A 25,791-nucleotide genomic window follows, 5' to 3' on the forward strand; every position below is an offset into this window, starting at 1 on the left:
TACTTCTGATCCAGCTCCCTGCTAATGGTCAGGGACAGCAGTGGAGGATGGCCCCAAGCTCCGAGCTTCAGACTGAGCCAGCCCCAGCTGTTGTGGCCATTTGGGGAGTGAACTAGCAGATGACAGACTCTTTCTACCTTACATTCTCTGTAACTCAGTCTTCCAAATAGATATATTTTAAAAATGCATATATTTAAAATTTCATCAACTGCTTTTACAATGTGTTGGATAAAAATCTTATTTTTCACTCTCAATTATGAATTCCAGAATTAGCAACAGTTCCGTTTCTGCCTTGAGAACTCTTATGAGTAGGTAGGTGGGACTGGAACAAGTTTTCTTTTGATGTCATTAAACTCAACATTTCCTGAATCATCTTGCTGGAAATAAAAATAAAACAAAACTATACTTGGTCCTGGTATGCTGGCCTAGTGGCTAAAGTCCTCACCTTGCCTGCATTGGGATCTCATATGGGTGCTGCTTCGGGTCCCAGCAGCTCCATCTCCTATCCAGCTCCCTGCCTGTGGCCTGGGAAAGCAGTCAAGGACGGCCCAAATCCTTGGGACCCTGCAACCACATGGGAGACCAGGAAGAAGCTCCTGGCTGCTGGCTTCGGGTCAGCTCAGCTCCAGCCATTGTGGCCACTTGGGAAGTGAACTGATGGAAGATCTTCCTCTCTATCTCTCCCCTCTCTCTCCGTATATCTGACTTTCCAATAAAAATAAATCTTAAATAAATAAAAAATTTAATTTCCGTCTTATTTGAAAAGCAGAAGGAGATCGCAGAGTGCACAAAGATAGAGACAGAAATCTTTCATCTGCTGGCTCACTCTTCAAAACCCCCGAAAGCCTGGACTGGTTCCGACTGAAGCCAAGAGACTGGAACACAACCTAGCTCCTTCTACACGAGTGCTAGGGACCCGGTGCTCCTCATTTGCTGCCTACTAGAGTAGATGCAGAGCCAAAACTTGGGCCCCAGCATTCCAACTCAGGACACGGGTTCCCCAGCCAACATCCCAACCACCAGGGCAAACACTTGGACCAATTCATTACAAGTCTGTAATCACCAACATCACCAAATTTATAACATTTTCATTACTCCTGAAATAAACTTCACATCCGATATCAATCAAATCCCATTCTCCAGCTATTCTCCCCTCACAACCCTGAGCAAAAACTAGTGTCTTTTTGTTAATCTGTTGGTTCTGGATCTAATGTAAATGTTTATTACATAATATATAATTTACGTAACTTACGCCTTTTACTTAGCATGTTTTTGAAAGTCGTCCATGTCAAAGATGTACACAGGCAGATCTCTTTTGCAAAATATATCTTTCATTTTGGTAAAAAGAGATTACTTTGACCGGTTTTAAGTGTAAAAAGCGCGTATGTATTAATTTCATTGACAGCATTTTATTTACAGAATGTCTTCATTATCTCAGAGAAACTTTGTATCCACGGAACTATAGAATATCTCATTTTCCTTACCCCTAGAACTCCTAGTTATCTTCTTGTAAAAATATTCTTTCTGCCCACAACTGTGGCTCAACAGGCTAATCCTCCAACTTCTAGTATCCCAGTGGGAGTGCCAGTTCACATCCTGGTTGCTCCACTTCCTATCCAGCAGCCTATATAAGTCCTGAGAAAGCAGCAGAGGATGGCTCAAGTCTTTGGGCCCCTGCACACGTGGGAGACCCCAAAGAGGCTCCAAGCTCCTGGCTTTGGATTGGCTCAGCTCTGGTCATTGCCGCCATTTTGCAGGAGAGAGAATCTGTGGATGGAAGATCTCTCCTTTACTCTATAAATCTGCCTGTCCTATAAGCAGAAGCCCTGAACATTAAGCCAGTCTCCAAGGTGAGTGGCAGGAAGCCCAGACACACCATCATTTGCTGCTTCCCAGGCGCATTATCAGGATGCAGGATTGCAAGCAGAACAGCCAGGATTCACACTGCGACTCCAAAGTCAGATGCAGGAATTACCGAGCACTGGCTCAGCTCATCACCATGCTCACCCTGCTTGGTAGCTTTTATTCTATTTTTTTTAAAGATTTATTTATTTTATTGGAAAGGCAGATGTACAGAGAGGAGGGGAGACAGAGAGGAAGATCTTCTGTCAGACGATTCACTCCCCAAGTGGCTGCAATGGCCGGAGCTGCACCGATGCAACAAAGCCAGGAGCCAGGAGCGAGGAACTTCCTCCAGGTCTCCCACGCAGGTGCAGGGTCCCAGTGTATTGGGCAATCCTCAACTGCTTTCCCAGGTCACAAGCAGGGAGCTGGATGGGAAGTGGAGCTGCCAGGATTAGAACCAGCGCCCATATGGGATCCTGGGGCGTTCAAGCTGAGGACCTTAACCATTACACTATCATGCCGGGCCCTTATTCTGTTTTTGTCTTGATGGGCTTGACCTCACACAAGTGTATTCATACAAAATCTGTCCCTTGTTTCTACCTTATTTAACTTGGCGTGTTTTCAGAGTATTTTTATATTGTACATACACCAGAAAATCTTTTTTTTTATCCTTTGTTAAAATTAGGTTTTGGGCCCATGCGCGATGGCCTAGCAGCTGAAGTATTCACCTTGAACTCACCAGGATCCCATATGGCCGCCGGTTCTAATCCCGGAAGCCCCACTTTTCATCCAGCTACCTGTGTAGCATCTTCCTCTCTGTCTCTCCTCCTCTCTGTATATCTGACTTTCCAATAAAAATACATGAATCTTTAAAAAAAAAATTAGAAGGTTTTTGTGGCTGAAAAATATTTCCTTGTATGGATATACTACTTTTTCTTTATCTAATCAGTCATTTGAGCTGCTTCCAGTTGGGGGCCATTAAGAATAATTCTTCTCAAATATCAACGCTTATACACCAATTTTTGAATAGATGTATATTTTAAATTTCTTGTGTGTATGTATGTGTGTGTGTGTATATATATATATATATATATATAATTATATATAACACATATATATAATTAGACTACTGGGCCTTACTGACTGGGCTTAACTTCTCGAAAAACAAACTGGATACAAAGTAGCTGCACTGGGCATTTAAGAACAGCCTCGGAGAAAACTGAAAGTCCAAACCCCTAACTCTACAAAGTACCTGATATGCCTGATAGTTTTGTCTCTCTTAAGTGCTGTTAGTAGCTATTCACTAATTTTAGCTCAAATTAACAAAATTTCCTAACATTTTCATGTCTCATTTTAGTATTTATGAGAATTAAGAAAACATTATCTAAAAGTTGCTAACATTTGTCTCAATTATATGCTTCTTAAATATGCAAATCTTATTTGTTTTTAAATAATCACAATTTACATAAACAAAAAAACAAAGTAGCTGCACTACCAATAATTTTTCTACATCCTTACTAACACTTTTTTTTAATATCTACCTTAAAATTAAAAAAACAAAACAATTATTTGAAAGGCATGGGTTACAGACAAAGGGGAAAACACAGAGATCTTTCATCTGTTGGTTCACTCTGCAAATGGCTGCAAGAATCAGGCTGTCATACCAAAGCAGGGAGGCTGGAATTCTGTCCAGGGCTTCTGCATGGCAGGCAGGGGCCCAAGCACCTGGACCACCTTCTGCTGCTTTCCCAGGCACATAAACAGGAAGCTAGATTGAAAACAAAGCATGACATGAACTGCAATCCACAGGGGATGCCAGCATTGAGCAGCTTAATCCACTGCACCACAATACAGGATCCCACTTTGTAAATTTTAACTAGCCTAGTGAGGATGAAGAAGTTTCCCAAGCGGGGCTAACCCACTAATCTTAATTAAACTCCCTATTGGCCAACTCCAAAACAGGTTCACTGGAGAATTTGCTTCTAAAATAATTTTTCTATTAGGTGATAATTAGTTGCTCTGTCTTCACAGACCTGTAATGTCATATATGTCATACTGAATACTGGACTCTGTATAACGGAAGTACCAAGGCACAAGATGATATTATCTGACATGAGGAGGGCCATAATCCACCTTTTGAGAGTCTGACAATTGTAACCCAATTAGGAAATGAGCTGGTTTAAACTGAGTTGCAGGTTTCACAAGAATCAGGTGATGTTGGGTGTGCCACTCAATCTACAGAACGTTCCTCCTGGGCTTCCAATCGAGAGCCCAGGGACTTCTTGCTACTCTACTATTGTGGAACCTCCAAAAGTCCTACTGCCACTAGCCAATCCCAGCCTTCTCTCCCATTTCCCTTTCAATTATTTTGCCACACTTATGCAGCTCTTTGATAACATTAAAATCACTGTTTCCTAACATTTAAAAAATTTTCTCCTTTATGTAGTTTTAGAAACGCAGGCTTACAGAGACAGAGGAGAGAGATCTTCCAACTGCTGGTTCAAACCCCCAAAATGTCTGCAGACATCAGAACTGGGCCAGTATGAGGCCAGGAGCCTGAAACTTCTTCCAGGTCTGCCACATGGAGACAGGGGCCCAAGAATTTGGGCCATCTTTTGCTACTTTCCCAGGCACATTAGCTGGGAGTTAGATTAGAAGTGGAGCAGCTGGGACTCAAACCAGTTTTCATATGGGTTACTGGCACCATAGGTGGAAGCTTAACCGACTACATCATGGTGCCAGCTGCCTGTTCCCTAATTTTTCTAATTGTCTTCAATGGAAGCTCTTGCATACTATAACCTACTCTAGTCCTCCAGATAAGTTAGTCTACTAAATAAAGTTTGTTCTTAGAAAATCATTTCTTCCACCTCTAACAACCATAACATCTGCCTGCATTCCCTGTTTGGATCAGCTACTGAAACTCATTTCACTACACAGTGTTTCTATTATATTTTTGGCCTAAGAAAGGAAATAACGATTTTAGGAGCAAAAAAAATAAAAGAAAATCAGCAACCTTAACTTCTGGGAATTTATTTTTTGGATAGAGTTATACATGTAAAACAAGAAATGGATCGTATTACTGTTTCTTTGTTCATGTTCTGTTTTTCCTCATATTAAAGCATGAAGAAAAAATGTATTACCATTTATTCAAAAGACATGAGAGAGCGAAGTGACATGGTATGTGTGTATGTGTGTGTAGGGGTAGAGGGATCTTTAATACACTGGTTCACCCCTCACAAGCCTCAGCAGTTAGGGTCTGGGCCAGGCCAACACCTGGAGCCAGGAACTCCATCCCAGTCTCCCACATGGGTGGCAGGAACCCAAATACTTGGATCATCATGTGCTGCCTCCCCAAATGCATTAGCAGGAAGCTGGATTGGAAGTAGTACATTAGGGGCTTGCATAGGCTCTCTGATATGAGATGCTGACATTGGAAGTAGCACTTTAAGCCACCATGCCAGAATTCTGGTTCCCAAGAAAATCTAGAAGTAAAGAAACAAAACTGCAGAATGACTGCAAATGACATCTGACTTTTCATCACAAAAGTGGGGCTCAAAAACATTGGTATGTATGGTAAGCATTCTGCCCAGCATTTGTGATCAGTGGTCCCTGCATTCCATACCAGCATGCCTGGGTTTGATACCCACCTCCGACTCCTGTTTCAGATTCCTGCTAATCCGACCCTGGGAGGGAGTTATGACGGTGTAAGCAATTGGGTTTCTGCCACCCGCATGGGAGATCTAGATTTAATTCCTGATTCCTGGCTTTAGCCTTTTCCAGATTCCCTGACCCAAAGTGAACATCTGGGGAGTTAACTAATAGATGGAAGCTCTGTCACTCAAAAAAACAACAACAACCAATGTTATAACAATGTGTTGTAAGGAAAGACCCTATTAACCCAGAATTCTATAAACAGTAAACACAGCTTCAAGAATAAAGGGGCTTGGCACAGTGGCTCAAATAGCTAATCCTCCACCGCCAAGTCCCTGCATTCCATATGGGTGCTGATTCGTGTTTCAGCTGCTCCACTTCCTTTCCTTCTCCCTGGGAAAGCAGCAGAAAATCGCCCAAAGTCTTGGAACCCTGCACCCATGTGGGAGAGCCAGAAGCACCTAGCTTTGAATCAGCTCCAGTCATTGCAGCTATTTCGGGAGTGAATCAACAGATGGAAGATCTTTTTCTGTCTCTCCTCTGTAAATCTGCCTTTCCAATAAAAATGAATAAATCTTAAAAAAGAGAGAGAGAATAAAGATACTGACAGATAAAGAAACCCAAAGACAATCAATTCTAGCAGAATTACACTAGAAAATGCTAAACCAAGTTCTTAGGGCTGAAAGTCAATAATACCAGAACACTGAGACCTTCGGAAAAGAATAAAAGCACTGGAGCTACATAATATGCAGGTAAATGTAAAAATGCTGTATTTTAACTTCCATTTAAAGCAGTTATGGTGGTGTTCAGTATACACGGCATATGGAGAAGTACACATACCAGGAGCATAAAGGAAGGTGAGGTAAAAGGAATTATGTATTCACCAAATTTTTAATTGGCATAAAATGGCACAATACTAATTTCAAGTAGACTGGGAGAGGCTAAGAATATATATGAGTATGTAATGCCCATAATAATCATTGTAAAGAAAAAAAATCAGCAAGTTAAATAAGAAGCCAAAATATAACTTGAAATGGAAATCTAAAATAATTTAATAAGCTCAAAAGAAGGCAAGGAAGAAATTAAAGGAAGAACAGAAAACAAACAAGAAAATGGCACACCAAATCCAATCATATCAATATACACATAAATGAAGTCAATACTCAGTGGCAGAAATTATCAAACTAGATAAAAAAAAACAAGACCTAGCACATGCTGTCTATCTGAACACATTTTAAAGGAAAAAAAGGAGAAAAATACTATATAGAAAGTGAACATAAGAAAGATTAGAACAGACATTCTTTTCAACTATAAATGAGTATAATGAGGCAGGACACAGAAAAGGGTCAACACATACTTAAAATTCAAAGCCATCATTCTAATTCTCAACACATACTTAAAATTTAAAAATTATTAACAGTAAGAAAGTCATAAAACCCTAAATACTTGGGGCTAGCACCATGGTGCAGCAAGCTAAGGTGCTGTCTGCAGCAGCTACATCCCATATGGGTGTTAGTTTGAGTCTCAGCTGCTTTACTTCAGATCCAGCTCCCTGATAATACATCTAGCAAAAGCAGCAACAGATAGTCCAAGTGCTTTGGTCACTTCACCAATGTGGCAGCAACAGATATAGCTCCTAGCTCCTGCCTTTAATCTGGCCGAGCCCTGGCCATTGAAAACACTTGGGGAATGAAAAGAATTGGAAACTCTTTCCATGTCTCTTTTTCTCTACTTCTTGGCTCTCAAATAAACAAAAATGTCTTAAAAAAAATCCTAAACATTTGAAAATTAAAACCACATATACCTCAACTGGAACAGATCTGCAAAAATCGGGAGCACAGATAAACTTTTCCTCTAGGAAACTAGAAATTCAAGTGTCTCCATGACGCCTGTGTTCTCCCACAGGAAAAGAAACAATCAAATGATATTTTTGAGATCTTGTGAGAGGAAAAGGCTTGTGTGGCCAGAAGGAAAAACGTGAAGAGCAAGAACAGCCAATCAAGCCATCATTCCAATTCTCAAACACCTAAATGTAGACAATCTCCATCAAGAGTAATGGCCAAAAGATAATTAAGCTCCTTAAATGTGGTCATGTCAGTCATTTTACAATATTCCTTTCTTGCCAGTCCAGAAACTGGGAACTTGGGAATAGCAGTTTGCACAAGATTTAAGAGTTATGAAGCAGACTGTGGATAACATCTACCCAATCCATACTCCTGCTTACAATCCAGTTTACTTCTGGGTTACATTTTGAGATGTAAAGGAAGCTCTCTACTCCATCTCTTTGGACTCTGGATTCCAACAATTATCTGTCTTTGAATGGGTGAACCTCTGACAGCAGAAAATAAAAAGCTAACATTGTTGGAATTTCCTTCTCCAGGACTTCAAAAATGCCTGGAGAAAAATATTTGAACAAGTTTTGGCAAGGGATCCAGAAAATTTACATCTTACATAGGGGTGTACAATTTCAATAGTCATTTTGATTGTCAGCTAGACCCATGGGGCAGCAGATAAAATCACTACATTAACCTCAACATTTTTGGCTGAAAGCCAAGTTTCCAAGGGGGAGGGGGAAAAAAGCCAACGTTTCACCATGAATTGTGAGGCATCTTGGATTTAAACTTTCACAAAGGTAGAGAAACCTACTTCCTGACTAAAGAAAGGCTCTTGCAGGGTGGCTCATTCTGCCATCCATCAGCAATTCAGAGATTTCTCAGAAATGGCAGATTTCTGCCATGTCTGGATTCCAAATTTTGGTCTTAAAGCAAACCCCTAAATGAAGTCCTAAAAGGATCAGAAAATGATACATCAGAATCAAATGGGGAAAAACACCAGGTCTTCCTAAACTTGCATGAGCTATACTACATGCACCAGTTTTGGTACTGCAAGATTATTAGCAGGCCTTTGGACTTGCTTATCCATCAGAGGTTAAGAAATCAGTCTTGACCCAAAGGCTGGGCCAACTAAGAAATCAGACACCTACTTGTCTAGATAGCTGCAGGTACCCAACAGTGACCAGCCTGCCAGTGTATTGTGCCAGTTACAGGCTGATCATCTGTAGGATAGGAAAGAGTCCAACTCAGTGAAGTTGGAGTTGCTCTTTAGTGTGTGGTTTTTTTTGGGGGTTTTTTTTGGTATTTTAATAACCCTAGGTCTCCTGGGGATATACTGTGAAGATGTACATCAGTGGGATAGGTCAACTTGTTGTAGGCAAATTTGAGTGGCAAGTCACAATGAGAGTCACAGAGAGATTGAACATACTCAGAGGCTTATCTTTTGTGTCAGCAAAGTCTCCACACAGCATTTCGTAAGGGCTCAATTAGAACCTACTTCTCTGAGGATCTTTGAACTTAGAAACCATACAACTAGCATTGCCTTATTCCAAATTGGGTTAGTTTCCTGACAGATGTTGGGCGGGTTTTTTTAAAGGCATCATTCATTTTTCTGCATTTTTCCACTTGATCAAGATGTGTAGGAGGCATGACAATTCATCATATTCCTGAAGCTCCTGATACTTTGTGATTCCTTGGCAATGAATCTCCTTACTTGTGACTGTGAGTTGAATAGGGGAGTCCAAACCTGGGAATTATTTCCTTAAGGAAGGCCTTCAGCTCTTTATAGGATTTTGTTTTATTTGGGGAAGTTTCCACCCATCCTATAAATGTGTTTCCTAAAACCAAGAAGTATTTGAGGTTTTCAGTTGCCTTTGGCATCATGAGAAGATGTATTTGTCAGTCTTCTGGTGCCCTTGAACTGTCCTAATGATAATCCAATCTTTGATTGTGTTTTGCACAGACCACATGGTTTGGGGTTCTCTTGGGAGAGTTTTTCTCACATTTGGCCCGATTATTTACTCCTCCATTGTAGAGTGGCATCCTGATCATAAGTGAGTAGCCTGGATATGATTAATCTCCTTTTCTGTAATATTCTCTGGTATTAACATGATTCCCTGTTTGGCCTTCTTTGGTCCTTTGGGGCCTACACTGAGCCACCTATTTTACTATCTGGTCTAATTTAGTAGTTCCATTAGCAGTTTGGTTCTCAGCCATGTAGCACATACTGGGCACTTCTTTGGCCTTAGGAGCCAAGCATTACTTTGCATGTTTGCTTTGCTTTCACCTGCTATTGAGAGACTTCCTTCTTTCCACATGGCTCCCTGAGCATGACTGCTGAAAAATCACACTTTTTTTTTTAAGATTTACTTATTTTTACTGGAAAGGCAGATATACAGAGAGGGGGAGAAATAGAGAGGAAGATCTTCCATCTGATGATTCACTCCCCAAGTGGTTACAATGGCTGCAGCTGAGCCAATCCGAAGCCAGGAGCCAGGAGCTTTTTCCGGGTCTCCCACGTGGGTGCAGGGTCCCAAAGCCTTGGGCTGTCTTCGACTGCTTTCCCAGGCCACAAGCAAGGAGCTGGATGGGATGTGGAGCATGGCCACCGGGATTAGAATTTGCACCCATATGGGATCATGGGCGTGCAAGGCGAGGACCTTAACCACTACGTTATTGTGCCGGGCCCAAAAAAATCATACTTTTATAGTCAGTATACATGGTTACCTTTTTGTTGGTTCTCAGTTGCAAGGGACATGTAAGTGCAATTAATTAGACTTTTGGGGCCTGGTCCCAGGGAGGAGAGCCATAACTTCAGGAATCTCCTGGGTGTGTGAGCCCTGCATGCCAAGCTGATGTTCTCCCATTCCATGACGCTGCTCCCAAGGGTGAACATTTCCAAATATGGATCCTTCAAGCTAGGGGAGCAGGGAAATCAATCACGTCAGTCTGGCCTATGCCCACGTGAGAACCCAGAAGAAAACCCTGACTCCTGGGTTTCATCTGGCCCAGCTCCAGCCACTGCAGCCATTTGGTTAGTGAACCAGTGGATGGAAGGTTGACCCCTTTCTCTCTCTAACTTTACCTTTTAAATGAGTAAAGTAAATCTTACAAAGCAAAGCAAAACAAAACAAAACACCAGATACACGAATTGAATGAAAAAAGTTTTACATAGACAACTAGGCAGTGGGGCTGGTGCTGTGATATAGTGGATTAAACCACTATCTGCAATGCTGGCATCTCATATGAGCCCTGGTTTGAATCCTGCCTCCTCCATTTCTGATCTGTCTCTTACTAGCTCGCCTACGACAGCAGCAGCACAAGGCCTGAGGATTTGGGACCCTGTACCTACATCAAAGCACTGGATGAAACTCCTGACTCCTGGATTTGGTCTAGCCCAGTGTTTGCTGTTGCAGCCATTTGGACAGTAAACTGGTAAAAGAAAGATCTCTTTCCCTCTTTCTCCCTCCACCACAACTCCACTTTTCAAATAAATAAATAAATCATTAAAAAAAAAAAGTTGGCAATGAGGAGCTCATGCTGTGGCTCAACATACTAATTCTGCATCTGCAATTGCCAGCATGCTATATGGGCACCAGTTCATGTCTCCGGCTGCTCTGTTTCCCATCCAGCTCCCTGCTTATGGCCTCGGAAAACAGAGGAGGGTGGCCCAAAGCCTTGGGATCCTGCATCCATGTGGGAGACCTGGACGAGACTCTCGGTTTTGGATCGGCTCAGCTCTGGCCATTGTAGCCTTTGGAGAGTGGTGGAAGATATCGCTCTTCTTTTTCGTATATGTCTTTCAAATAAAAGCAAATGAATCTTAAAAAGGGGGGTTGCATTGAACTTATGTGATTCCATTTACATATAATCCCAGGACAAAACTAATCTGCAATGAAATGATTAGATCAAGGGTTGACTGATGAAAGGAATGGGCATGACACAATTCTACAGTTATGGAAATGTTATACATTATGGCATCTGTCAAAACTTAGTCTATTTTCACTGAACACTTGTATATAACTACATAAAAATTCTCCTCAAAACATAAACATGGAAAGCAATCAATGTCTGCATGCTGAAGTACTCAGGGAATAAAGGTTACCAATGTCTACAACTTATAGAAATGAATTTTAAAACTTGACTGATAGTACTTTTCCCTTGGTTTATGAAAAGGATCAGTTCTAGCACTCCCCCTCTACCCAAATATAAACTGAGGATGTGCAAGGCTCAAACGCAAAATGGCAGCATGTACATATAATCTATGCACATCTTCCCACACAATTACTGCCATTTATACACTTATTGTAGTGTTTGGAAAATAATGACATGAAAACAAATCTTCACACATTCAGAACAAAAAAAATCCCAATATTTTCAATTGTGGTTGGTTGAACCTAGGAAATGCACCTTACGGATGGATGAAGAAGGCCAACTATCCAGAGGGATACATGTTCAAAAAAGTAATTACAGCAACAATGCTATAACTGAAAATATTCATAAAAAATGCTTGAGAAGAAGGAATATTTCTAAGTACTCATGAGATGAGGCTGTTAAGACAGTAGAATAACGTGTTTCACACATCTCAAAATTTATACCAGAGTACTATTATAGCCTTCTAAACTATGTCAACCATGCTCCAGGTGTCTTCTATCACTCAAGCAAGTTATACAGTTCAGCAGTAGAGAAAGAAATCTAAACCACTTTTTCCTTATCGAAAAATGGTATTTTTTCAAATATTATTAACAATTAAAACTTCTTTGCAACAGTATTCCAATTTCTTTTATTAGCTTTTATTGCTACTTGTATTATTGTAACTTACAATAATTATATCTTAATATTCAAATTTTCTATAAATTGTGGTTAGCACAAGCAAATTCCTCCTATTAAAAATTTTTCAAATGTTAATTTTAAATTTACATTACAATTAACTCCCCTTTCTTATTTTTTTTTAAACACTTATTTTTCTTGGAAAGGTAGATTTACAGAGAAGGCAAGACAGAGAAAAAGATCCTCCATCTGTTGGTTTACTTCACAAGTGGCTGCAATGGCCAGAGCTGAGCTAATTCGAAGCCAGAAGCCTCTTCTGGGTCTCCCATGCGGGTCCAGGGACCTAAGGCCTTGGGCCATCCTCAACTGCTTTACTAAGCCACAGGCAGGGAGTTGGATGGGAAGTGGAGCAGCCAGGAAAGAAATTGGCATCCATATGGGATCCTGGCGCATTCAAGGTAAGGATTTAGCCACTAGGCCATAGCACCGGGCCCAACTTCCCTTTCTTATAACACTGATGAACTGAGACATCTTCTATAGCTTTTACACTTGAAACATACAATTTTCTTTATCATAAAAGTAATTTAACACAAAACTACATAAAATATTTTTAATAGCCAAAGGTAGTAAAATTCATTAAAGCAATAAGAGCTATAACAAGGCTAAAAGAGTAACAGGGAACCCCGCACAGCTAGCACATAAAACATTTTGAAAATTTCAAGTATTTTTAAAATATGGTTGTAAATAGCTTACCCTTTCTGCTTCAAAGGTAATTCAAGTTTGAAAATAGTAGCATCATTAACAACTGCTTTATATGCCTGCAAAATAATTTGAAATATATTATTTTTAATATTCAAAATACAATTAGAGATAAATCATGGCATTTCTAAAATATACGTATCCATTTTCCTTCTCTGTTGTTTTTGTAGTTTCATAACAAAAACATCACCTGTTTCTTTTACATCTTCAAAGCTATCTTCTGGTTTTGCCCCTTTTAGCTAATACTCCAATTCTCTCCCTCCCTTGAGCTAAGTTCCAGAAAAGTTAATACAACACACTGTCTCCAAGTTTCTGCCTGCATTCTACTGGAAACCACTCTCATAAGGTTTTCACACCACTACTCACCAGAATTCTTTTTACCAAAGTCACTCACAACCTCAGCATGCTGAAGTGAATGCGGAATCCTTACCAGCAGCAGCACATGTAAAACACAGTGCCTCTCCTGCGGGAACCTCCCCTATTTGTTTTCTAGCATCCGGGTTCTGCTGGACATGTTGTTCATTTTTCCTCTCTCCTCATGCAAGATAGCACCTCACCTTAATCACAGATACAGGGTGAGTACAAGCTGACACACAGATTTTTCCAGGCCCATTTTCTCTCAGACTCTATACCACTACACGGATGTTTAACAGACATTTAAGTTAATTTATTCAAAGCTGTAGTTCTGATCCTACTTTATCTCAAAACCTTTCCCCACAACCTTTCTCACTGCATTAAACATGTTCTTCTAATTGATTAGAAACAAATCTCAATGCCTTTTTTTTTTAAGATTTATTGATTAATTTGAAAGGGACAACTAAAGAGAGAAATAAAAGACAGAGGAGAGAGAGAGAGAGAGAGAGACAGATTGATTTCCATCTATTGGTTCACTAACCAAATGGCTATAATGGCCAGGGCAAGGCCATTCAGAAGCCTGGGATCCCACCCAGGTCTCATGAGGATGGAAGGGTCCAAGCAGTTTGGCCATCTTCCACTGCTTTCCTATTAGCAGGGAGCTGGATCCCAAGGAGAGTAACCAGGACTCAAATTCCAATATAGAGTGTCAGCATCTATGTCTCAAGCACCAGCTTAATGTCTGTCATGATGCCAGCACTGTAGTGGCATTTTTAACTAATCATTTTCTATACCTGATTCATTAGCAAATGTGGAACTCTATTCACATATTATCAGAATCCCAGGAATCCCTCCTTCTAAGCATATACTACCCCCAAACCAAAATCACTACCATACAAGGTTTTTTGTACTCCTATGTTCACTGTTGCATTATTCCCAGTAGCCAAGGTATAGAAACATCATTAGTATCCATCTGTAGGAGGACGAACAGATAAAGAAACTGTGCTCTGTATGTGCACTGGAATAAAAAAGAAGGTATCTTGACACTTGCTACAGAATGAATAAACCTACAGGGCACTATGCTAACTGAAGCAGGTGTGACATAGAAAGAAAAATATTACATTATTGCCCTGTCAAACTTACAAAATATTCAAATATACAAAGAAAACAAAAACAGCTGTTACTAGGGATAGGGAAAGAAATGTCAGATAGATGATAACGGAACAGAGTCAGTGGGAGTCGAGATGCGTACTCAAAGAAAATTGCTGAAAGGGAGAGCTCTCACTGGGTTGGCTAGGAAAGTGGTCAGCCAAAGCCTTCCACATTTAGTAGCTACTGTCACTTTTATCTTTTAATTCTAAGCCATACAGTTCGTACGACAGACACTGTCAAACCTCTCTCTCCCCTCTGGCTTCTCTCACTATAAATATCAACATCTATACCTAACGATGCACTTTCTAAGACTGGAGATACAACCTGCCTATACTTCTGGCAGGCTAGAGATGTGAAGGAATCAATACCTCGTAAGAGGAATAATTTTAAGCAGTGTCTTTAATACTTTTAGGAATAAGCTACAGCAGCTAACCATAGTCAACACCTCACTCTGTTTGCTACCATCCTTTCTCTTTACATCGCCTTGCCTTCCTACACACGTTCCTCTCATTTTCAAAACTAGTTATATATTGAGGGGCCCAGTGTGGTAACCTAGCAGCTTAAGTCCTCGCCTTGCACACATGGGAATCCCATATGGGCACCGGTTCTAATTCCAGTGGCCCCACTTCCCAGCCAGCTCCCTGCCTGTGGCCTGGGAAAGCAGTCGAGGATGACCCAAAGCCTTGGGACCCTGCACCCATGTGGGAGACCCGGAAGAGGCTCCTGGCTCTGGAATGGCACACCTCTGGCCGTTGCTGTCACTTGGGGAGTGAATCAGCGGATAGAAGATCTTCCTCTCTGTCTCTCCTCCTGTCTGTATATCTTTCTAATAAAAAAAAAAAAATAAATCTTTAAAAACAAAAAAACAAAAACAAATTCCTTATATCACAGCTCACAGTCTTACATGATGTGGCCTTCTGTTTCCTATTTATTTCCTGCTCTCTCCCCCTCTCACTCATCCACTCTGGCCACAGTGGTCTCTTCTCCTATTCTAGGTACATGCCAAGTGTTTTCCTGTCAGAGAGACTTTACAGCCATTGCTTCCTCTGGGTGGAACATTCTGACTTAGACACCATTACCAATTCTGACTGAAACATCATCTCAGTGAAGCTTCTGCAGAGTACTCCGTTTAAGACCTCAAACGATCCCACCACCTCCCCATTCCCTTGACCCCTTTCCTATTTAAAATCGACCAAAACAGAGAGGGAAAAAAAGACTAATGCATAAAGTTGTCTTTTCAGTGTCATTAAAACAAAACAAAACAAAACAAATAAAACCACTCACTTGGGAAGTAATTAAGGGTAGTTGAAGAAACAAAAAGAGTAAATTTTCCCTAAAAAGATTAATTCATTTATGAGGCAGAGTGACAGAAAGCAGGGAGAAACAGGGAGAAACAGTTTCCATTCTCTGCCTCTCTCCCCAAATGCCTACAAGGGCCACAAGAGCTGGGCTGCACCAGATGGAACCCAGGAGCCAGGAACTCTGTCAGGCTCTCCATGTGATGAGCGCATCTGCCACTGCCTTCCCCAGTGCATTAGCAGGCAGATGGACTGAAGTGGAACAGTTGGGATTCAAACCAGCACTCTAATACTGCATGTCAGATTCACCGACAGCAACTTAACTTGCTGTACTACAATATGGGCCCCTAACAGTAATTTCTTGTGACATCTTTATGACATTTAAAACGACACAACTTTATGGACAAACAATGTTTCTTTATCATTATTACATCTTAGTTCTGATGTGAAAAGTCTGTATTCAGTGTAAATGCTTCCCTCAGAAGCCAGGATAACCAAAGGAACCTTATGCAAGCATAGCAGATAGAGGAGTCAATTCTGTTTGGCAGGCGAGAATTCTACCACTGAACCACCAATGCAATCAATTCTGTTTGGGATAAACTGCATAGGTAGGTGGGGAATCCATCAAACAAATTCCAGGGAAGTACACTTCAAGCTGGGATTTACAGGAATGATGAACAGGGATTCAATAATCCTAATATTCAAAGACAAACAAAAATTCTTAGAAAAATAAAGAAAACAATTTCTAGATAAATTCTAGTTCACAGAACACTCAATGCTTTAAAAAAGGCAAGTCTAATGGATCAAATGTAATAAATATAGCTGCTCTCCACTTTTGAAAAAATTAGAGCTGCTAGGCTGTTTCAAATTTAATAGCAAGATAGTGTATATCATGTACTAAAAGTAAATTATGACAGTAACACTTCAAACATAAAGTGTTAATATTCAGAAGTACATACCTTATCTCTTGCAGTAAGAAATCGTGGATCATCTTGAAAAGCTTCTTTGACGAGTTTACTAAATCTATTAAATAGAGTAAGTAACTGCTCAACATATTTTTCAGAGTCCTAGAAACAAAATGTTTTATATTTGAGTTTCTAAAAGGAACACAATGACATCAAAAAGCAAAAATATATAACCTATAAAAGAATTTTTTCTTGATAGCAAAGATGCTTGAACATCACTGTTTTGCTCTTCCAGTTAGTAATGTAAATACCCAGATACACACTTAAATAACCTTGATACACATTTACTATTGCCATTGAAGAGAACTTACAGTAGTGATAGTTTCAGCAGCTGCTACCATATCTGCCAGGCCAGCACTAATGATATGCTCCTCCAAGTCTTTCAACATTGGCTCTATTCCATTAGGAACTTTGTCCATCAATGAAAACATTAAATGTAACTCTGAAAGGACAGAATACATCCATGTAATCATTTCATTCACTATCATAAAATACCTGTGCTAGTAAGAGTTTGGAGAATTGTATGATGTTACTAGCATTCTGTGCGTACCGTTGGTTGAGGAACTGCTATGGTGAGCAAGGCTTCCTGCTCTACCTTCTCTGTGTATTCAAATTTAAAACAAAATTAGATCTAACTGAAAATGATCAGATACTACAAAACGAACACCCCTAAAAAGGAAGTCATTGCACCTCATATGTGATAAACCATTTTTTATTTGAAGTCCATCAGTTTACACAGAACATTAGTACATTTCATAAGGTAGTTGTACTACTAGGAAGACAGCTGCACCATTAAAGGTTAAAAAACCCAGAAATTATGACTATAAACAAACAGGATTTTAAATGATAAAAATGTATTAATGCACTTTTTCATGTTACACCATTTAACTGACCTTCACAAAAACCCTACCTATTTGAAAATAAGTATTTTCAAAGGGAGTCCAAAACACATCAGATGTAAATCATCTTAAATTGGCATATAGAATCTAAATATTTCATTCATGGTAATGAATAGCTTGCTTTTCACTATAATTTTGTTTTTACAAAAATGAGTACATTTAGCAAATCAAAATATGCACTGTAAATTCAACTAGAGATTAAATGGAACTTTGTAGTTAGACACAATTAAATCTACAATAATACATTCAGATGCTAAAAGTGGTTATCTCAGAGATATAAGGACGTAAGAGATTTTTTTTTCTTTTGCCATGTATCATCTATCTTTCAAAATATAACTTTACTAAGAGATTTTTAGGTGGTAAAACAAAAAATACTTCAAAAATCTTAGACTGATCTGTCAGTGTAATCACAGACTAGAAAAATAAAGATGGCATGAGGACAGAAAAAAAATAGCCAATACTGATTTTAACAAGAGCAGGATACTTTATTATTTATCATGATGTGAGGCTTTATATCAAGACTTTCTCACTGAGAAAAAAATTCAAATTATAAACCATTTTTGGGGAGTTGGATGGAAATAAGTAACACAGAGAACTGTATCACTTCTTAAAAATATTTGGTACAACATTCCACACATAAATCAAAAACCTATTCTTACAAATCAAAGCCCCTCTAAACACAGAATGTTATTTTTACTTGACAAAACAGAAATTCATCACACATACTCAGATATACATATAAGTATAAACATCTAAGGAAGAAAAAATTTAAGCTTGAAACCTAAGTGCTTTGGTATTATTCCATCACCTTCTTTAAACACAATTTACAAATATATCTAGATATACAGGAACAATTCAACAGCAATTTATTAAGTGAATTTCCTCAGAGATAAAAAATTTGGATAACAGTGTATGCTTTTACCTACTTTCAGTTTCATTTCGTTTGATCATGCCTTGGCACTCTGCTAAGATAGTCTCTTTAAATGATGTCACCAGGGCATTTACACAGCATTCCATGAGCTGAAATGTACCAAAAAGTAGTCAAGAGGTTTGTAGCATAAGGTTTATACCATAAAAGGTCATAAGGTTTACAGCATAAATCTATTCCAACGTACAAAATAAAACCATACTGATCAACAGAAAAAAATTTAGGGTACCAGAAGTAGTTTTTACTTACCTTTACTGTGGGATTACTGAAGATACACTCTACACTAGTTTACCAAAGTCTATAAATATCTGCACATAAGGAAAAGGCTATGGAACTTAGCTTCTCTTCAGAAATTATAACAAACATCCTCAAGGAGGGAAGTAAAAAAACCAAAAATATATATATACAAAAACAAAATAAAAAAACAAAGTTGGATTAATCCTTTCAATCTGGAGAGAATCAACACTGTAAATAGTCTCTATAAGTGTGAATGTATTCATTCAACAAACAATTACTGGATGCTGACTATGTGTAGGTATCAAAGAAATGTTAAAGAGGCAAAGAAGAATGAGATATAACTCCTTCTCTTGAAGTGATCACTGTCTAATTTCTTTCTAGAAGAATAAAAAAGGTAAAAATGGTAGGAAGACAAAGATCAGAGAAGACTAGAAAGTTATAATGGAACTAGATTATAAAAGAAAACTATAGTTCGGGAGTTTATCCTATATATAAGGAAGGATAAACCAAGGAAGCCTGAAACAGAATGGGCCCAGTGCCACGGTGTATCAAGTTTAAGTCTTCAGTTATACTGCCAGCATCCCATAGGAGCCCTAGTTCAAAATCCAGCTACTCCACTTCTGATCCAGTTCCCTGCTAAAGGCCTGGGAAAACAGAAGATGACCTAAGTACTTATGCTCCTGTCCCATATAAAGACCCAGAAAAAGTTTTTAGTTCCTGGCTTTGAAACCACCTAGCTACATATGGCCCACAGGCCTATTTTGGAGAGTGAACAAGTGGATGGGAGACCTGCACTTCCTTCTCTCTGTAACTGTGTATCAAATACAGTTGAGAGAGAGAGGGAGGGAAGGAAGAAGAGAGAGAGAGAATATATAGCGATATTCTGCCCTAGATTCACTTTAAAATATGAAAATACTTTTAAAGATTCATGACAATGAAATTACGTTTACACTGCTATAAAAAAATTTGGAAATCCATGCAGTTTTCTCGTAATACTTGTCTTGTACAAACTTTCCAAAGCACACTCACATTCATGTGATGACCATAAGGTGAGTGCTAGGAAGACTGGTAAAAGAGGGTGCTGCAATGGTTCACGTGGGCTTGGTGCGTTAGTCAATTGGTTAAACCCTAGCCTTGCATATGCCAAGATCCCATATGGGCACCGGTTCGTGTCCCAGCTGCTCCACTTCCCTTCCAGCTCCCTGCCTGTGGCCTGGGAAAGCAGTAGAGGATGCCTCAAAGCCTTGGAACCCTGCACCTGTGGGGGAGACCCAGAAGTTCCTGGCTCCTGGCTCCTGGCTTTGGAATGCTTCTGGCCATTGCAGCCACTTGGGGAGTGAACCAGTACATAGAAGATCTTTTTTTCTCTCTTCTCTGTAAATCTGCCTTTCTAATAAAAAAAAATTAAGTATTTAAAAAAAAGGGGGGGGAAGGGTTCATGTAAGATAGGCAAGGGTCTACTATACTAGGAGGACATCATTAAAATCCCCTAAATAGAGCAAATAATTACCACATGCCATGCCTGTTCTCACATGGCAAACAATTGCTCATTCTTCTTGCTGGGTTTGTAGGCTTTGAGTACTAAAGCAAGGAGCAGTAACACTGACATACCTCTTCTGAAAAACATACCATCTACTTACATGAAAGGAGGAAATTACACAAAGGGAAACAATTATATGTGCCTTCATGGAACCAACATAATACTATTAATTACTAAAACTAAATTTATCTAATGGAAATTTGTTATACTAGCCTTGCTAGTTCTTAAAATATTTAATATTCCCTAAAAAATGTTTTATTCAATGGGCCCGGCGCAGTGGCCTAGCAGCTAAAGTCCTCGCCTTGAAAGCCCTGGGATCCCATGTGGGTGCCGGTTCTAATCCCAGCGGCTCCACTTCCCATCCAGTTCCCTGTTTGTGGCCTGGGAAAGCAGTTGAGGACGGCCCAATACACTGGGACCCTGCACCTGCGTGAGAGATCCGGAAGAGTCCTGGCTCCTGGCTTCGGATCAGCTCAGCTCCAGCCGTTGCACTCACTTGGGGAGTGAATCAAAGAGGAAGATCTTCCTCTTTGTCTTTCTTTCTCTCTGTATATCTGACTTTGCAATAAAAATAAATAAATCTTTTAAAAAATAAAATGAAAATAAATAAATAAATAAAAAAGCTCTGGCCCCAATTGCAGAATACTTTCATTCTATAATGGTTTTGCACAAATGAACCGACCTACTTTGTTGTTGTTTTTAGTAAAAGGCAAAAGATTTTTTTTTAATATAATGAGAAACCAGGGTATGATGAATTGTTCTACTTTCAACAGCAAAACTAATTGAAAACGGAGTGGCATTATGGCATAGTGGATAATGCTGCCACCTGAGACATCAACATTCTAAATGAAGGCCACTTCAAGTCCTGACTGTTTCACTTCCATTCCAGCTACCTGCTAATGTGCCTGTGAGGGCAGCGGGGGATGGCACAAACACTTGGGCCCTTGCCTTCCATGAGAAAAGGGTAGACGGAGCTCCAGGCTCCTGGATTCCGCCTCACTCAGGCCCAGTTGCTGCAGCCATCTGGAGAATGAAGAAGAGGATGGAAGATCTCTTTCTGTCACTCTGCCTTTCAGAATAAATAAATAAATCTTCACCAAAAATTGACAACAGGTCAATTTAAACATATACAACTAATGAAGAACAAAGAGTAAGTGTAATCTGAGCATATTCTAAGTGCCAGTGACTTGATCCGTTTTCTATTTCACTGAAACATTCACTTAAACGTTATGCTATTTTCTCGGTAATACAAATTTTGCAGATTATAAAAATCTAGACAAGTACATTTCAAACTGTTGTGAACTGAGTTTTAATGGCTGTAATTAATTTATTTTCTTAATGACACATAACAGGAAAGTATCAGTACACATGACTCATTCTGATAATGAATGTTATTTCATGAAATTACTTTCAGAAAAAAAAATTAGTTTCAGATATATACAAGTAAAAAAAGCAATAAAATAAAAAATACGTTTCTTACTGTGGGTTATAATAAGTATGTAATGGAGTAAAATGAAAAGATAATCAAAGAAAACTGAGAATTTGCTCACCATTTAAATGAAAGGCATTAGGTAAATAGAAGGAGGCTGAAACAGTTTCTAACTTAAGAGGTTAAAAGCGGCCAGCATTGTGGCATAATAGGTAAAAACTGCTGCCTGCAGTGTTGGCATACCACACGGGCACCAGTCGTGCCCTTCTTGTTCTGAGTCAGCTCCCTGTTAATGGCCTGGGAAAAGCAGTGGAAGATGGCCCTGGTGTTTGGGTCCCTGTTACCCAGTGAGAAATCTAAAAGAAGCTCCTGGCTCCAGGTTTTGGCCTGGCCCAGTCCTAGTTAGTCCTGGGACCAGTAGATGGAAGATATCTTTCTGTCTTTCCCTCTCTGAAACTCTTTCAAATAAATAAATATATATATTTTTAAAAAGGGCAAACCAATTAATAACAGGTTATTATAACATTTTACTAAACACTCAGTATTAGGCATTATGCTAAAAACTTCACATATATTACCTTATTTAACTCAAACAACAAATTTACGATGCAGATATTCAATTTTATAGCACACACAGGCTAAGAGGCTAAATAATCTGTAAACATTACAGTTGGTTCTTGGACCTTGACTTGCCACGAGGCCAGGTAGGGGACTCCACAGAATCCAAATGTTCTTACTATAACAACAGATCATGTGTATATTAATAGCTATATATTTAGAACTAGGTTAAAGTTTTTCTTTTTTTAAAATAGCTGTATCCTGATTTGCAATTTTTCTTGATGTATACAAATAACACATAATTAGAATTATTTTGTGACATTTAAATATATATATATTTACAATGTGCTCAAGTGTTTGAAGGAATAGAGAAGTTCATACACTGACTGATTTTATAAATCTAGTTAGGGACATGTAACCACATACCTAAAAATATGTGCAAGCTTTATGTGGATACAAAACATGTATGTATACATGCTCATATAACAAGAAGCTCAATCCCAATAACAAGCAAAGAAATAATAATAAATGCATTGTCATAATAGTGTAAACTTCACAAGGAAAAACATTTTGGTTGATCAACAGCTATGTAGTCATGGCCTTGGACACAGAGCTTGATAAACAACAAAGAGAGCGTGAGGATAAAAGGACAGAGAGGAAGGCTGCAGAAACCTGGGCTACTTCACTACCAGACAGGCAAATAAGAATATTTTAAATAATCTTTATAGGTATAAGAAAAGGAAAACATTACTAAGATGAATTCAAGGAAATAAAAAAGTTATATTAGTTCTATCAATGAGGAAAGTCTTCCTTACTGAGATGGAGTGACCCTTGCTACCCAGTACTAAATTTGAAAAGTAGGTTATGGTCAAATATTAGAGGCCTTGAAAACTGGGGACAGGAAATAATGATACTCCACTTTTTAAATAAAGTCATAAAACGATAAAAGCATTCTTTATAAAAGATTATCCTAAATTCACAAAAGAAGAAATACAAAAGGCCAATAAGAATAAACATGTCCAGCCTCTCTAACAAATTGTTTATCCTTCATTTTCTATTTGAAAGGTAGAAAAACCATGATGAAGATCTTCCGTTCTATGATTCATTCCCCAAATACACACACCAGAAAGAGATAGCCCAGGATGAACACAGAACTTCATGTAGGTCTCCCACATAGGTGATTATGGACTCAACCATGTGAACTATCACCTGCAGGCTACCAGACTGCATGTAAGCAGGAGATTGGATTAGAAGAAAAGCTCAGACTCCAACTTGGAATATGGGCATTCCAAGTAGTATATTAACTGTTGTGCCAAATGTTTGTCCTAATCAATTTTTAAAAACATATATTTTATTTATTTGAAAGGCAAGGCTACAGAGAGATGCAGAGGGGGACAATCTTCCGTTTGTTGACATATTCCTCAAATAGCCACAACAACCAAGACTGGGCCCAGTCAAAGCCAGGAGCCACGAGGCTTTCTGGGTCTTCTATGTGAGTATTCAGACCCAACAAGCACTAGGGCTATCCTCCCCCCAGGCGCATTAGTGGGGAGCTGGACTGGAACCAGAACAGCCAGGACTCATGCCAGCATCGGACAGCTTTACCAACTATACCACAATTTGGGCCCTAACCCAAAGGCTTTTAAATCTACATTTTAAAACTTTTAAAATCTGATACTGGGAAATTAACAAAAATCAATAAATACCAGATACGCAAAGATATGGGTAAATAAACACACTACTGGTACAATAGTTACTACAACATTGCTGGAAGTCATGTAGGTATTAGATACAATTTGTAAAAGGCTCATATTCTTTGCTTCAACAATTTTTAATAGTCTATTCTAAGAGGATGACAAATCTGAGAGACAATACATATGCATAAGCATGTTATAAAGATATGTAGGTACTTAAGGATATCCCAGGAAGCACTACATAAGAAACAAACCATAAACAATGACAGTGGCCATCATTACAGGATGGCATATTATATGTTAGGTATATTATACAAGTATATTAAGCATATATTATATATATTAGGCATATAATAGCTAAACATACAGGTGAGGTATATTATACTATGTTATGCTATAATATAAAGTGTTTACACTAAAATATACAATGCCACAAATTTCTTCTAAAATGTTAGAGCAAAAAGGAGGAAGAGAAAGAAGTAATGGAAGAGAAAGGAAGAAAAGAACAGGCATGACAGAATGAAGATAATTGTTGAACTTGGAGGCGGAGTACGGAGTGGGATTCTTTATATTATTTTCTCTACTTAAAATATTTGAAACTTCCGGGCCCGGCGGCGTGGCCTAGTGGCTAAAGTCCTCGCCTTGGAAGCCCCGGGATCCCATATGGGCGCCGGTTCTAATCCTGGCAGCTCCACTTCCCATCCAGCTCCCTGCTTGTGGCCTGGGAAAGCAGTTGAGGACGGCACAATGCATTGGGACACTGCACCCGCGTGGGAGACCCGGAAGAGGTTCCAGGTTCCCGGCATCGGATTGGCGCGCACCGGCCCGTTGCAGCTCACTTGGGGAGTGAAACATAGGACGGAAAGATCTTCCACTCTGTCTCTCCTCCTCTATGTGTATATCTGGCTGTAATAAAATGAATAAATCTTTAAAAAAAAAATTTGAAACTTCCATTACAAGGGTTTGAAAAAACAATAATGGCATACATCTCTCCTGCATATTGGAAACTTCTTCAGAAAACTATCTTATCTAAGCAAAAAGAAGAAAGGAAGATTGCTAGATATGATTCTCTCCTTATTTCAAATAAGTTTTGTCCTAATAAGAGTCATGTCCTCATGTCTTCAAGGACAGAGATCATGCTATTCCTCTTTTATAGTTTTTCCCCATCACTTACCAAAGTACTATATAATACACAGCGGATCTTAAACATAGTTGTTATTTGAAAAACACATGTGAAATTGAAAGGATAGTGATAAACCATCTCTCTCACCTTGTATTCCCCTTTCTGTCTCCTTTTGCTAGCTTCCGTGAAGAAAAAAACTTTTTGTCATGTGCCATCAACTCCTGTATTTTGTTTGCCTGAGATGAGCACAACTTCTAAATCCAAAGCAATCTCTCCCCAGAGGTCTGCAAGGTGAAATACTTTAACTATCAATATGCTTGATGTTCAACCTCCACTCTAGAAAGACCATAAACCCTTCAAAGACAATGCCTACCACAGAAACACAGCAGCCACTCAGTAAGTTATTTGTTGAATGAATGAATCCACTGATCTCTAAAGATGAAAAATGAGATACGTAACCTAAGCGATGCAAGTTTGCTTACAGTGTTACTGAATCAGCATCATTAATTCTACTTCACTGACTTTTAGTAAAAAAACAATATCAGTTCTAATTTTTATTGGTTTTTTTTTTTTAAAGATTTATTCATTTTATTACAGCCAGATATATACAGAGGAGAGACAGAGAGGAAGATCTTCCATCCGATGATTCACTCCCCAAGTGAGCCGCAACGGGCCGATGCGCGCCGATCCGAAGCCGGGAACCTGGAACCTCTTCCGGGTTTCCCACGCGGGTGCAGTGTCCCAATGCATTGGGCCG

The 25,791-nt window shown here is 39.2% G+C and overlaps 1 protein-coding gene across 1 annotated transcript in view; it reads right to left on the bottom strand.

The window, feature by feature from the left end:
• CUL5 (cullin 5) overlaps window positions 1-25,791 on the bottom strand; it is a 102,566-nt gene that overhangs the window by 16,966 nt on the left and 59,809 nt on the right. Inside the window, exons 8-11 of the mRNA XM_058663951.1 lie at window positions 18,452-18,545; window positions 16,938-17,068; window positions 16,621-16,728; window positions 12,852-12,916 (exon numbers count right to left, since the gene is read on the bottom strand). Coding sequence (XP_058519934.1) covers window positions 12,852-12,916; window positions 16,621-16,728; window positions 16,938-17,068; window positions 18,452-18,545 — 398 coding nt within the window. The remainder of the gene's footprint in view (window positions 1-12,851; window positions 12,917-16,620; window positions 16,729-16,937; window positions 17,069-18,451; window positions 18,546-25,791) is intronic.

The sequence above is a fragment of the Ochotona princeps genome, chromosome 4, assembly GCF_030435755.1.
Source record: "Ochotona princeps isolate mOchPri1 chromosome 4, mOchPri1.hap1, whole genome shotgun sequence".
NCBI lineage: Eukaryota > Metazoa > Chordata > Mammalia > Lagomorpha > Ochotonidae > Ochotona > Ochotona princeps.